At 45.9% G+C, this 14729-nt stretch overlaps 1 protein-coding gene across 5 annotated transcripts in view; it reads left to right on the top strand.

Moving 5' to 3' along the window:
- Nucleotides 1–13691, top strand: part of CKAP2L (cytoskeleton associated protein 2 like) — a 36106-nt gene extending 22415 nt beyond the window's left edge. For 4 of the 5 annotated variants that reach the window (XM_073324779.1, XM_073324781.1, XM_073324780.1 and 1 more), the window contains 5 exons: nucleotides 49–253; nucleotides 2780–2935; nucleotides 4491–4554; nucleotides 12158–12353; nucleotides 13002–13691. In XM_073324779.1, coding sequence (XP_073180880.1) covers nucleotides 49–253; nucleotides 2780–2935; nucleotides 4491–4554; nucleotides 12158–12353; nucleotides 13002–13218 — 838 coding nt within the window. In that variant the 3' untranslated portion in view covers nucleotides 13219–13691. Of the gene's footprint in view, nucleotides 1–48; nucleotides 254–2779; nucleotides 2936–4490; nucleotides 4555–6975; nucleotides 7071–12157; nucleotides 12354–13001 lie in introns of those variants that run through there. The other variant, XM_073324778.1, reaches the window with a different exon arrangement.
- Nucleotides 13692–14729: the final 1038 nt, after the last annotated feature.

Genomic DNA, 14729 nt, shown 5'->3' with positions numbered 1-14729 from the left:
CTGGTGATCCGATGTTGATGGCCTAATGATCTATTTGCCCTTTGATAGGAAGCAACTGGAGCAGTGGCTGGCATCCAAAGGGAAATCGTATAAACGTCCACCCATGACACTGCCTACTAAAAAGCCAACCAAGACAATGAGGAACCTGTCCTTCTGGGATGGCATGGAGGAGGAGGAGGAGAAGAGAAAGCAGCTCTGCGTGTCGGACAAGATCAACAGCATGTTGGCAGAGTGTCTGGAACTGGTTGAGAAGGTGAGGACAGAGCAGGAGTGGCTTTAACAATCTGCTCCTCTTAATGTGTTTTGGGAGACTGTTAGGCAGAGATAGCATATGAAGTTTTGCAGAGGTAGCTTGAGGCAACCCTAACTTGTAATACGGGGGCATGGTTTGTGAAGACTGCAGGCCCCAGCATGCAGCATTCTTTTTGCTCAGTGGCCTTACTGCTTGGATCTGGCCTGCCAGATGCTGCCACTGGATAATGGGGTGGATCACTTGATAGTTGCCCTGTTCTGTTCATTCCCTCTGAAGCATCTGGCATTGACCACTGTCGAAAGACAGGATACTGGGCTAGACGGACCATCAGTCTGGCCGTTCTTATAGTTCTTATCAATCAGCCCCATTCTGCAGTGTCTCTGTAGTCAAGATGAGGACCATTGCAATTTGCTCTTTGATGCCTAAATTAGGTGCAGCCATCTGGGTTGGAGCAAACTCCCAGTACAGATCTAAGGCAAAATTGCAGTGTCCATACTGACCGAATTTCTTTCCTACCAATGAAATATTAATGTGATAGGATGAAAATCTGTTGCTCAGCTTTCCTTGAAGGATTCCATAGCCCACTGCAGTAAGAGATATAATTGAGATCCTGTGGACTGTGGAGATTTCCGTTACGGAGCAAAGCAGCACTGAAATCTGTGCTAAAATGGGAATTTTACATCATTAATAGATGACAAAATAATTGATACCTTGAGCGTTACCCACGATTTAAAATTTCTTGTCACAAATTTTTTCTTGCTGCTCACAGTGCATTTTGTCCCAGAAACTTCCAAGTCCAGCATCATACCTTAACTTGTGTCTAAATCTGTACATTTTTGAAGAACCTTACTGTTGTTGAATTTCATTGCTGGAAATGCCACATGACTGTACATGATCTGTATAGGTATTTATATGGTCCCCCATCACCACAGTATCAGCTCCTCAGAAATTAAATGTATCATCGCAACACCCCTGTGATACATCTGTGACACTTCGGGGTTCCACCCAGACCAGGAAGGGATTGTGTCACTGCCTGCCCCACAACCCTGGGTACCTTAAATGTTATGCTGCTGCGGCTGACAGCTCTGACACCAACAGCGTGCACACAATCGTGCAGGTCACATCCTGGCTTCCACCGTCCAGTGACCAACATTCTCCCAGTCCCAAATTTCCCCAAAGCTGTCTCCCTGCAGTGTCCAGCCCTCTCCTGGAGCACTTGCAGAAGTTAAATTTGTTGCTTCTTTTAAAGAGACAATACACTACAACTCATTAATTTAACTGGGATTTGACAGACATTTCAATCACAGCACTGAACTGGTTTATAGTAAAAGTAAAACAAGTTCATTTAACAAAAGGACACAGGATTAAGTGATACCAGGTGCAAGGAATAAAGATAGAAAGGATTACAAACAAATGTAAAAATATGCTTTCTAATGACCTAAGACCTAACTTAACAAGCTACAGTCTTTGGTGAGGACTCCTTGAATGATCTTTCTTTTCCAGCAGTGGTTGACTAGCTCTTAGTCAGAATCCCCACAGAATCCAAGGTGCTGGTTTTCCTTGTCTTCTCAGGTGAAGGATAACTTCGGGGTTCTCTGCCCTTTTCTCTATAGTCCAGTAAACCTTTGAAAAGAGTGTCTGTCTCTCTCTCTCACTCACTCAAATTTCAAGAGGCAGGAAGGTTTCCTGGGGGCGCAGTCTCCATCCCGCGGTGAGATTAAGTGATCACTTTTTCCTCCATGTGCTCTGCCGATGGCTTTGATTGCCTGGCATGCAAATAGGCTTTTCTTTGTCTCGGGTCACACCTTGCTCAATTTACATAGCAGACACATTCAAGCAGGCGGAACTGCATTCCTTTGTCTGGAAAATACCTGTTTATCAACTCCCCCATACCTGTCTGTCTTAAATACATTTTAATCATAATTCCAGCACATCTCTATAATCCTTTGTGGGTTGATCATACATATAGCTTTCAAGAATATTAATGATTAATAAGTTGTTAGTTTTTCAATGACCTATTACATGACACCTTTGGGGTATATATCCTGACCAGTGTATTAGGTGTAGTGAGTATGTCAGGCCTAATGAGTTGTTGACACACAGCTGTGAACCACCAATAGGCCTGTCACAACATTATCCTCATTTTTCTGATGACCAACTGAGGCACAGAGAAAGTGAATGTGTTACCTAAGGAGGTGGTGGAATCTCCTTCCTTAGATAGTTTTAAGGTCAGGCTTGACAAAGCCCTGGCTGGGATGATTTAGTTGGGGATTGGTCCTGCTTTGAGTAGGGGGTTGGACTAGATGACCTCCTGAGGTCCCTTCCAACCCTGATAATCTATGATTCTATGATTTGCCCAATGTCACCACAGTAAATATATGTCAGAACTGGGTATTTAACTGAGTCCCAGTCAGGTGCCTCAAATATAAGACCATCCTTCCTCTCCTTGAGGGATGTTAACCGTTAACCTTGTCAGTGGCTTTCCTCCCTTCTAACCTGCAGCTTTCTTCCTGATATGATTTGTAGGGATTTCCTTCAGAGGAGCTCTTCAACACACTGTCCAGTGTTCCAGAGGCAGAGAAGTTTGCAAAGTTCTGGATATGTAAGGCAAAGCTGCTGGCTCGTAATGGCACCATTGACATGACTGGGTTGTATAAAGCAGCGGTCTGTGCTGGTGCTGCGGTGAGTAATTGCTCCACAAACTTCTCCTCAGAACTTCCTCTGAATTTGCAAATGTCCCAGCTAGTTCGGGTGGCCTCAACATCAGCAAACCTCATTCAGATATTTCCTGTCTCAGAAGGCTGGGGAAAACAGCGATGGTGACCCGTCGTCTCCAATAAGCTAAACAAATTTTCCAGAGATCAATAGGCAGATCTGACTAGAGGGTGTGTGTTTGTGGGTAAACATATTAGTTGAATGTCTCTTAAAGCTGCTTATATGGGGGTGAATAGTGTTAGGCAAAAAGATTCTTTTCCCCAAGAATCAGGCAAGCACTTTGTCTGTGCTTGCCTGAAAGGGGTTTATTTACAGTACCGGGAAGACTGATAAACACCTTCCAATGTGTGGGGTTGCAGTGACCAATTATATACCTTTCTTTTATCACTTCATTTGCATTTATTTTGTTCTTACAGAGACAAACATTGTTTCAGAGACAGAGAATGCACTTAACATGACAGTGACAGGAACAGAACATACGTATCAAACTGTTTTGATTACATCACTTATTCATAACTACCTTAAGGCGAAGGGGTGGGGTGGGGGTGAGTGTTTACATATATCCGGAGGGCTGTGAAGAGAAGGTTTGTTCTGTTCTAAGAGCCGAATTACTGGGCGAACATTTGACCATATACATTTATTAAGTGTTTACAGTTGTCAGTGTCCTTGGGCTTCCGGTGTTTCTGCTTGTTAGTTACATAGGTTTCTGTCTTACTGCTAACTGAATTTTAAGTCTTGCCTAACAATAGACACAATGAAATGGCTACACTCTAGCCCTAATTTTAGGTGAGGATAGTTGGTCAACTGTATAATCATTTCTCCAAACACACAGGAGTTACTGAGACACCTGCTCCCCATCACAGTGTAGAAAGGAGGGCAATGTTAAGTTTTCGGTGCAACCAGAGTTTGGAAGTCGCCGTGGCTTGATGAAGGCAGCATAGTTTGGTGGGAGGGGCTGTGGGAGGAGCTATGGGCAGACTGCACAGCTGACAATTTGCAGCCATAGTATGTAGGTCTCTTATGCACTTGTACTATTTCTTGTTATCTTCCATCTACTCAAGCCTAGTCTGTTTCCACCTGGTGTCACTGCAGCCTCTGGCTTGTAGCCCTCTCAGGAGCATGGGATGGTGGCAGTTAATCTTTATTTTAGAAAGTCTGACATTGAGGTGTGTGACAGGCTTTCCCAGAGGACAGGAACATACTGTGGACACCGGAACTGTAACGACACAGACCAAAGTGTGGAGGGGGTGGAATGTTTCTCTTCTTGCTGACAGCATCTAGCAATCCTCTGCTTGCTTGTTCAAGAACAGACTTCAGTCTGCTTACAAATATTTCCTCTTCTCTTTATCACTGATTCACCTTAGTTTGGCTGCCTGGTGTGGGGAGATGGGTTATGATTTAATGGAATAGTGAGTTCCGAACACACTACACTCTTTGGGACCCAAAGTCTTGGTTCGGGTGCCCACATTTTCCTGAGTCAAGTGTGCTCTGACCTTAAAGTTCTCAATTTTTTTTCTTGCAGCCAATCCAGGAGCTGAGAGAAGTTGTTGCTGAGTTTTTGAAAAATACAGACAATGCATCCCAAGGTAACACATACTAAATGAAACTTAAGCCTTGAAAAGACTGAGCAAATGGTTAGCTGGGTGAAACTGGAAGAACGCATGAATGGGAAAAGGCCCTCTGAAGAGGGATGATGTTTCCTTAGGAGTGGAGGAAAATAAGGTCACAGCTTTCTGACTTGGGTGTCTAAATTTGGGCATCAAAGTGCTCTGATTTTCATAGGTGCTGAGCAACCCCCCAAGCACCCCCCCGACTTGCCTGGAGATTGCAGATGCTCAGCTCCTCTGAAAGCCAGGCTAGCTTGTTAAGTCTTGAAAATGTAGGTCACATAGAGCTGCAGTCCCAGCCAGGTATCAGTAACTCCTAGGCAGCCCTGCCCCCACCAACCAGTTAGTAGACAGCTGCGTTAATCACCTATGAGCTGTTCAACTTTTGTAGCTCCTGGGCTTGTTGCTGCAGAGGCTGACCCAGCCCTACTTCAGCCCTCGGTGTGGGGGTGGGGCCCTCCTCCAGCAGCCTCAGGGAGCTGCTCCACTGCTTCAGCCAGGGTTAGGGGTGGACGAGGGGGGAGTGCAGGGCTCCCTCTGCTCAGCAGAAGCCCAGCCTGATCAGCAGCGGTGAGACCCTGCTCACCTGGGTCGCCCTGCCTCCTACCTAGATCTCCTGCTCAAGATCCAGCTCCCAACCAGCTCCAACTGCAAGCAGCACTAGATGAGTCCTATTTCAGGCAGAGGGAGCCTGGCTGGAGTGGGGGCACTGCAGTGTCAGGAGAGGGGGAGGGGAGTCCACCATGGGCGCAGTTTAGGGGTGGGGGGACATGCAGAGTCACTGCACTGCCTTCCCCAATTTCTGCCAATGCCAAGCTGCTCTGCTCTGCCTAGGTGGGGAGGTGTCTGTCCTCAGGGGTACTATTTAGGGGAGGAAGGGTGGGGGAACTGTCCTGCCCCCCGTCCCCCCCCAGGATAGTAAAAATATGGGGGCAAATTTGTTTCTCTCGTCCTCCCTTGCACCTATTCATTCTTTATCTAAAGTACTCATTTGGCACTGAAATTAAATAGGTGTTAACAAAATGTGACAAAACAGGGTTTTTCAAAATGTGATTTAAAATCCCTTCTCCTCTCCTTTGCTCAATTTTCTGTCTCTTGACTCTTGTGAATGATATCGTTTCACTAGTTCTCTTGATATCATAGGCTTTGTCTGGACTAGCATTTGTCCTCCTGTTGTAATTATTAGCATTTACTGTCAGATTGCCAATTGCTTGCTAAGTATCAGGACATGGTGGCTCAGCCTCAGGCAAACCACAAAACTTTGTGCCCCACCCCAAAAAAAAATTGGGGAGAACCTCAGTTATCAACATAATTAGCATTTGCAATCAATTAGCTCAAATTATAAGAGGACCACCAACTCCAGTCTAGACAAAGCCAAAGCATGAGTCCCCCAGGCTAGGCAGGACCTGGGTCTTTAATATAAAAGGAGGCAACATAAATGTATTTTCCCTCCCCAAAACAAACATGCAAACAAACAAACAAAACACCTAGGCCCCCAAATCTTCATGCACACATGTTTTCTTTACACATCTGAAAAAAATCAAATGAAGGCACAGTCTCAGTTATTGCCCCTTACAGATCAACTTTAAAAATGAAATTATTCTTTACAAACCTAATTCCCTGAAATCAGGGTAACTGCTGACTTTGTGGGGATGAAAGACTGGATCTGGGTGTGAAAATTTCTCCCTTTCCACCGTTTCAAGTTCATATAGAACAGAGTGCTGGGTTAGGGTAAGAGAAAGCTGATTAAGAAAAAGAGGGCCTCAAAAAAATCTTGTCATTGAAAATAACCACAGGGTTGGTTTAGTAGTCAAGATTTTTAAGGTCGTTTAAGTGAGATACAGTCCCACTAAAATAATCATGTAACATTCAAATTTTACACTTCTAATAACTTTTTTTTTTTTACACATACTTGGGGCTTCAAACTAAGGCTCTGGTCCTGATATTACTCTTTTGGGATCAATCGTGGGATAATTCTCACCACCCTCTTCCGTTTTGGGGAAGAAATAATTAAAAAGCTATTCAGGGTTTGGGGTAGAATTTATGGTGCAAATTTAGGTCATTTGGTCAATAGGTTCCCAATATACATAAACATAAAAACATAAACATAAAAAAGAAGCTTACAAGAAGTGGAAGGTTGGACTTATGACCAGGGAAGAGTATAAAAATATTGCTCGGGCATGTAGGAATGATATCAGGAGGGCCAAATCACACCTGGAGCTGCAGCTAGCCAGAGATGTTAAGAGTAACAAGAAGGGTTTCTTCAGGTATGTTGGCAACAAGAAGAAAGCCAAGGAATGTGTGGGCCCCTTACTGAATGAGGGAGGCAACCTAGTGACAGAGGATGTGGAAAAAGCTAATGTACTCAATGCTTTTTTTGCCTCTGTTTTCACTAACAAGGTCAGCTCCCAGACTGCTGCGCTGGGCATCACAAAATGGGGAAGAGATGGCCAGCCCTCTGTGGAGATAGAGGTGGTTAGGGACTATTTAGAAAAGCTGGACGTGCACAAGTCCATGGGGCCGGACGAGTTGCATCCGAGAGTGCTGAAGGAATTGGCGGCTGTGATTGCAGAGCCATTGGCCATTATCTTTGAAAACTCGTGGCGAACCGGGGAAGTCCCGGATGACTGGAAAAAGGCTAATGTAGTGCCCATCTTTAAAAAAGGGAAGAAGGAGGATCCTGGGAACTACAGGCCAGTCAGCCTCACCTCAGTCCCTGGAAAAATCATGGAGCAGGTCCTCAAAGAATCAATCCTGAAGCACTTGCATGAGAGGAAAGTGATCAGGAACAGCCAGCATGGATTCACCAAGGGAAGGTCATGCCTGACTAATCTAATCGCCTTTTATGATGAGATTACTGGTTCTGTGGATGAAGGGAAAGCAGTGGATGTATTGTTTCTTGACTTTAGCAAAGCTTTTGACACGGTCTCCCACAGTATTCTTGTCAGCAAGTTAAGGAAGTATGGGCTGGATGAATGCACTATAAGGTGGGTAGAAAGCTGGCTAGATTGTCGGGCTCAACGGGTAGTGATCAATGGCTCCATGTCTAGTTGGCAGCCGGTATCAAGTGGAGTGCCCCAAGGGTCGGTCCTGGGGCTGGTTTTGTTCAATATCTTCATAAATGATCTGGAGGATGGTGTGGATTGCACTCTCAGCAAATTTGCGGATGATACTAAACTGGGAGGAGTGGTAGATACGCTGGAGGGGAGGGATAGGATACAGAAGGACCTAGACCAATTGGAAGATTGGGCCAAAAGGAATCTGATGAGGTTCAATAAGGATAAGTGCAGGGTCCTGCACTTAGGACGGAAGAACCCAATGCACCGCTACAGACTAGGGACCGAATGGCTCGGCAGCAGTTCTGCGGAAAAGGACCTAGGGGTGACAGTGGACGAGAAGCTGGATATGAGTCAGCAGTGTGCCCTTGTTGCCAAGAAGGCCCATGGCATTTTGGGATGTATAAGTAGGGGCATAGCGAGCAGATCGAGGGACGTGATCGTTCCCCTCTATTCGACATTGGTGAGGCCTCATCTGAAGTACTGTGTCCAGTTTTGGGCCCCACACTTCAAGAAGGATATGGATAAATTGGAGAGAGTCCAGCGAAGGGCAACAAAAATGATTAGGGGTCTAGAACACATGACTTATGAGGAGAGGCTGAGGGAGCTGGGATTGTTTAGCCTGCAAAAGAGAAGAATGAGGGGGGATTTGATAGCTGCTTTCAACTACCTGAAAGGGGGTTCCAAAGAGGATGGCTCTAGACTGTTCTCAATGGTAGCAGATGACAGAACGAGGAGTAATGGTCTCAAGTTGCAGTGGGGGAGGTTTAGGTTGGATATTAGGAAAAACTTTTTCACTAAGAGGGTGGTGAAACACTGGAATGCGTTACCTAGGGAGGTGGTAGAATCTCCTTCCTTAGAGGTTTTTAAGGTCAGGCTTGACAAAGCCCTGGCTGGGATGATTTAACTGGGAATTGGTCCTGCTTCGAGCAGGGGGTTGGACTAGATGACCTTCAGGGGTCCCTTCCAACCCTGATATTCTATGATTCTATATGTCCTCCCCCTGCATTATTAGCTTCTTTTTCAAAGTACTCTAAATTCCACATGCACAGTGAGATTATCTAGGATATTGGTATACCACAACAGGGGCAACGGTGCAAGTTTGGAATAATTTGGGTCAGGCGTTTCTCAGATACTGTCTCTCCTTCCCCCCCACCCCCCACCCCATAAGAAAATTTTAATATTCCAGTTGCTCTAAAACTGAGAGGCATAGTGAGATTACCTTGAACAATGGTATTCCACAACTGAAACTGAGATACAGGGGAACTCCCATTGAGATAAATCGGTCATTTCACACCACCCAGAGCTACTGCGTTAGACTATTCATCTCTTTGGACCATCGTAATTCATCTGAGCACACCCCACTGAATGGGCCATTCCACACATCAACAGTACTCCTGTACTGCAGAGGGCTGTGCAGAGCCCCTTCCTTTACACTAGCTCCCTAAAGTAGATACAAAGTCTAGGGCTCCCTGCTATTCCTCTTGCTGCCTCCAGCTGGTGGATGTGCTCCTCACAGCCCATCAGTTACCATCCCCCTTTCTTCCCTTGGCCCTTCCCGCCTTACCGGGGGCATGGTGGGGACAGGAGGAAGGCAGAGCTGGTAGCTAAAGTGGCTGATCATTCCCCTCCCATGGGTGCCCTCCAATTATGCCCCCTCACTAACAGCTCTTCCTCAAGAAAAAATGTAAATTAACTGCCGAAAAACATGGTTAATGCAGGTCTTGTTTACACTACAGTGCCTTTCCCAACCCTAAACTATGCCAGCTAGACTCACCCCTGCTTAGCGCCCTCTTCAACTCAAGAAATGTGTTTCAGATTCCTGCTGGCAGTGCCAGTCTGACATGCCTTCTCTGTCTTGGTGAACCACAGAGCCACTCATTAGACTGCGTCCCAGGCTGGTGAACCAACTATGATTCATTAATTTTATACCAGTGTAACTCCACTGATCTCGTTGGGATTGCTCCTGATTTACACTGCTACAAGTGAGGAGAGACTCAGGCACAGGCACTGACTTTGTGGGTGCACCAGGGCTTAAGCACCCAGAGGAAAAAATAGTGGGGGTGGTCAACACCTGCTAGCCACAGCTGGGCTGCCCTTCAACCGTTCGGCAGCTGACATGGGGCCTTGGGGGGGGTGGGGGGAGGCAGGAAGAGGTGGAATGAGGGCGGGGCCTGCAGAGAGTGGAGCCGGGACAGGAAGAGTTGGAGCGAGGGTGGGGCCTCGAGGGAGGGGGTGGAGTAGGACGGGGCTCTAGGGTGAAGTGGAGGTGGAGCACCCACTGGGAACAATAAAAGTCAGTGCCTATGGTAGGTCATGCTATATGCAAGGGGATAGAAAGTAACAATGGAGTCTATTGAATACAATGCTCCCTTAAGCCTGACCATGCAACATGTCCTTGCATATGGGGCTGGAATAGGGCCTATGTGGAAGGGTAAAGGATGCAAGATCAGGTGTTACAGAGCAGGACAGCAAAGATTTCAGCTTTTCTCCACCTATGGGCAGCAGAAAGGTATGCCTGGGAATCCTGGTCTTGTACCCTTAGTTTCCTGCGATCGTTAAGAGATGAAGTGCAGGTTTCTCGGTGCACATGCAATGGGGGAGAGAAGCAGTGATGACCATTATCAAGAAGTTAAGAAAAGATAATACCTCTTGTCCCACCCCACCCTCAAGCCTCTGCTGGTCTTCTAATCAAACAGCCATCCCCAGTAGTACATCTGGTATCTCGGCATCCACTCTCTAATCTGCTCATCCTTCTGAGGGACATGAATGTGCTTAATGTTCCTAACTGAATGAGTCACTAACTGAAAATGCTCTGTAAAGGTGACTAGCCAAAGAAAAATAAATAGAGGTCTGTCTTTTTGCTGCTTTGAGATAAAGAAGGCCTCAGGTTTTTAAATATTTTTCATGCTTGTTTGTTATCTTAGTATCGAGACCACCAAACCTGTTTTTTTCTGGAAGTCTTGGAGGTGTGTTAAGAGCTTTCCACTCATGGGGCAGTGTTGCTAAATCTTAATAGAGAACTCTTTTCTCTCATTTGTTTGTAGGGTATTTGGGTTAAATAGAGGTTACAGTTGGAATAAAAGTTCCTTTCCCTTCTCAGCTAATCAGCTGTCACTTCCTTAGTGTTTGCTATAATACATCAATTTCTCCAAAGATCTATAGTGCTTTCCAGTTTAGAGAAGATACATATTGTATAGATGTTATGGCCAGAAATGGCCATTGTGATCCAGGCAAGAGATTATCACCTTGTGATTTCACTGTCAAGCCCAATAATTCGCGGTTGCATTACAAGATATCTCTGTAGGAAAAAAAAAAAAAAAAAGATTTCCAATCTGGATTTAAAGACTCATGTGCTGATGAATTTATCCCATCCCTTGGGAAGCAGATCTGGGGGTTAATTTCCCTCCCTGTTAAACGTGTGCCTTTTTTCCAGGGTGAATTTTTCAGAAATCAGCTTTCTAATATTTCTAAAAACAAAAATACCTTCCTTAGCAGTGCCTCACTCCATCACAGAGAATGACCCACGACCAGTTTTCTTTTGCAAGTCACTGTTTGCTATAACAGATTGAATACTGGCTTCTTCCAAAGTGTTGCATTACTGTAATCCTACTTCAGCTTGCAGCTTCCTTCCTTCCCTCTTTAAGCCAAGCAGGGGCCACAAAACTTGGAATTGACATGCTGTCATAACCATAAGGGTAGTCTAAAATTCCTCCTTACCTGTAAGAGGTTAAGAAGCTCAAATAACCTGGTTGGCACCTGACCAAAGGAACCAAGGGGGACAAAAGATACTTTCAGATCTGGGTGGGGGGAGGCTTTGTTTTGGGTTCTTTGTTTCTGTGTTCGCTCGCTCTGGGGACTAAGCAGGACCGGACATCAATCCATGTCCTCCAAACCATTTTGAACCAGTCTATCATATTACAGAAATTGTAAGTACAGCCAGGCAAGGCATATTAGTTTATCTTTGTTTTCTCAACTTGTGAATTTTCCCTTTGCTGGAGGGAGGTTTATCCCTGTTTTGCTGTAACTTTGAAACTAAGGCTAGAGGGGGTTCCTCTGTGTTTTCTGCATCTTTTGTTACCCTGTAAAGTTATCTTCCAACCTGATTTTACAGCGGGGATTTCTACCTTTTCTTCTTTTTTTAAATAAAATTCTTCTTTTAAGAACTGATTGATTTTTTTTTCAGTGTCCAAAGATCCAGGGATTTGGGTCTGTGTTCACATTGTAACCAATAAGTTAGGATATTATTCTCAAGCCTCCCCAGGAAAGGGGTTGTAAGGCTTGGGGGGATATTTACGGGGAACAGGAATTCCAAGTGATCCTTTCCCTCATTCTTTGTCTAAATCACTTGGTGGTGGCAGCATGCTGTTCAAGGACAAGGTGGAATTTGTGCCTTGGGAAAGTTTTTAACCTAAGCTGGTAAAAAAATAAGTTTAGAGTGTCTTGCATGCAGGTCCCCACATCTGTACACCAGAGTTCAGCATGGGGAAGGAAGAGTGACACATGCCCTTTTTCTTCCTCTCCAGGGGTCCCTGCAGACCCTTCTGCTGAAGTCAGCTCTCTCATAGTGGAGGATACAGCTGAACAGCCAGTGCTTCAGGGGCCCAGAACTCCTTGCCCTAGCTTGAGAGAGCAGGCTGTGGCAACTCCACAATCCAGTTTAAGGTTCTTGACTAGCAAGCCAGTCTCCTTGGTCAAGTTACAAGTTGTCCCAGTGCCCAGGTAAGAACCTGTAACCTGCAGTTCAAGCTGCTCTTATCCCTACTGTTGTATACTGTTCCTCACGTCCAGTGATCAGACCTTTCTACCTGTTGCTATCAGCCAGCATGTCACTGGCCAAGAGATCGGCCATGCTTCTCCCATCAGTGTGTGGGGTCATGAGGCAGTTTTTGGCTTCCTGTCTTGCTCCTGAGCTTTGCAGGGCAAGGCTCCCTGGGGCTTTGATCCTGCAGTGTCTGGATTATGGCTGCAACTACATCAGCCCTGAGTTCTTGTTTCCAGGTCAGCAAAATGTGGGGAAGACCTTAACAGGATGGCGGACAGGGGTGGGCAGAGTGGCCATCATCACAGTGAGCCCTGCAGAGCTGTGGTACCCCTGATTAGTGATTTTTTTAAGGGGGAGACCGATCTGAAGGAAGCCTCAGTGAAGGGATCCATGTTGTAGCCTTTCAGATGGGCGCGGGCCTTTCGTTGTGGGTAGGGGTAATCCCAGCCTGGATGGTAGGAATCTAGTAGCTCCCCAAACCTCTTCTGCTTTATAGTGCTGTGTCTTTGTTTAGGGTCTACGTGTGGGAGACCAGACCAGGGCAATGGGACTCTTCAACCAGCCAAGCTTCAGCTAAGGGGCTTTTTCTCTTCTTCTCTTTGCAGAATAAAGGGACTGTCTGATATGCAAGACTGGAAATTCTTAACCCCAGTGCGGCGTTCTCTGCGGATAGAGCACGCCATATCTCGCTACCCAGAGATGCTGAAGGAACACGACACTGTAGTGTCTTCCCTTGATGAAATAATGGCCATGGAGGATGTGAGCCAGTTCGTGTTTCGTAAAAATGAGGCCCTGCTGGAAGAGGAGGACCTGGAGCTTTAGGGTTTGTAGTGCTCAGAAGAGAAATGCTGCAGCAAGAATATCCAAAGCATTTCCACTGCATCAAAAGGGGCCCCAAGCACAGGCTGGTGGCACCCACAGTGTTATCCAAGCTTCATGGCCAGAGCCTCTGTTATGGCTTCCTCTGCCTGACTAAAGGGGAGGCTGTAAATATACTGGGGGAAATGTGTAATTGCCTTTCTACAGTGTTACTACTCTTAATAATGTACATACCCTGTGACACAGTATAACCTAGCACATTGCACAGTGGCCTGGGACACAAGGTAGCTGTTTTTGGCTCTACTACTGGCCTGCTGGGTGACCTTGAACATCTGTCTGTGCCTCACATTCCCCATATGTAAAGTGGGGGATAATAATACCAACCTCCTTTGTAAAGTGCTGTGAGATCAATGCATGGAAGAGCACTATGTAAGACCTAGGTGGTGGTACTGTGATGAATAAACTAATGCTGAAAACTTTGAGCCATTAAATAGCATTAAATAGAAGCTTTTTTCCCTACCACATACTGCAGGCCTTAGAATAGCAGCCCTGCAGTATGATGAGCCAAGAGGGGACACCAGAGCAAAGCAAAGACCTTGCAAAGGGGCCCTGGGCCCTAATCCCACCACATGGGCAGGGCTTCTCAGCACAACTGATGTTGGCACCTCCAATAGCCTTGTGCCTCTTAAAATGGTGCAGGAAAACTCAGGATTAATTTAGAGCAGCTGGTTTGGCTGCAGGACTTCCCAGTACCACAGCAGTGCAGTATTTCAGTGACCACCTTTCTTCAGGTGACTAAGTATTTCTAAAGCATCTTGAATGCTCAATACCAAGAGGGGGTTGTGCCTGGTCCCAGTCTCCACACTGAGTTGGGGGACATATATCAGACCCTCTCCCTCCGAAGACAGTAGCCGCTGGTCTTATTTTGTAGTGTCTTTATGAATAAACTAAATTTTAAAAAATGTATACAATAGCCTTAAAAATTCTCCCACCTCGTCAAACTCCTCCATTCTCAAAGAGCTGCCTGTATGCTTTGAGCCATGAAAGGCAATGCAGGAGCAGCTCTGCACACAGCCTAGGGTGCTCAGACCCAAAGGAGAATGCATGTGCGCGCACACACTCCATCCCCTTTGACCTATGATAGGTAGGGCCCTCTCAGCACTATTTCAGGGATAGATGGTATGTATACTTGGATGCTGCTGTGATCTGGATGCCTATTCACTTTATGGGATAGTCTTTGCACCACTCTGGTAGCTGACTTGATTTAAATTTATGATCAGGAACTTTCTCTGCCCTGCTCTGGAAGGCTGCAGTGCTAAGGTACGCCTGCATTTCCAGTGGAGCCATCGTTTAGCACCAAAGGGAAAAAGTATGGAGCTTGTGACTTCAAACTTCAGTCAGGTTTGAGCCTTACTGGGACAACTTGGATTCCTTTCTTTCCTTGAACAGACCTAGGGCAACCTTCATTCATAAGCCTTCATTTGTATAGCACAAGCCTTTAAAAACAGAGACTG

The sequence above is a fragment of the Lepidochelys kempii genome, chromosome 26 (genome assembly GCF_965140265.1).
Source record: "Lepidochelys kempii isolate rLepKem1 chromosome 26, rLepKem1.hap2, whole genome shotgun sequence".
Classification (NCBI taxonomy): Eukaryota; Metazoa; Chordata; order Testudines; family Cheloniidae; genus Lepidochelys; species Lepidochelys kempii.
The sequence above is the reverse complement of the archived record's forward strand: the minus strand, read 5'-3'. Positions and strand labels throughout refer to the sequence as shown.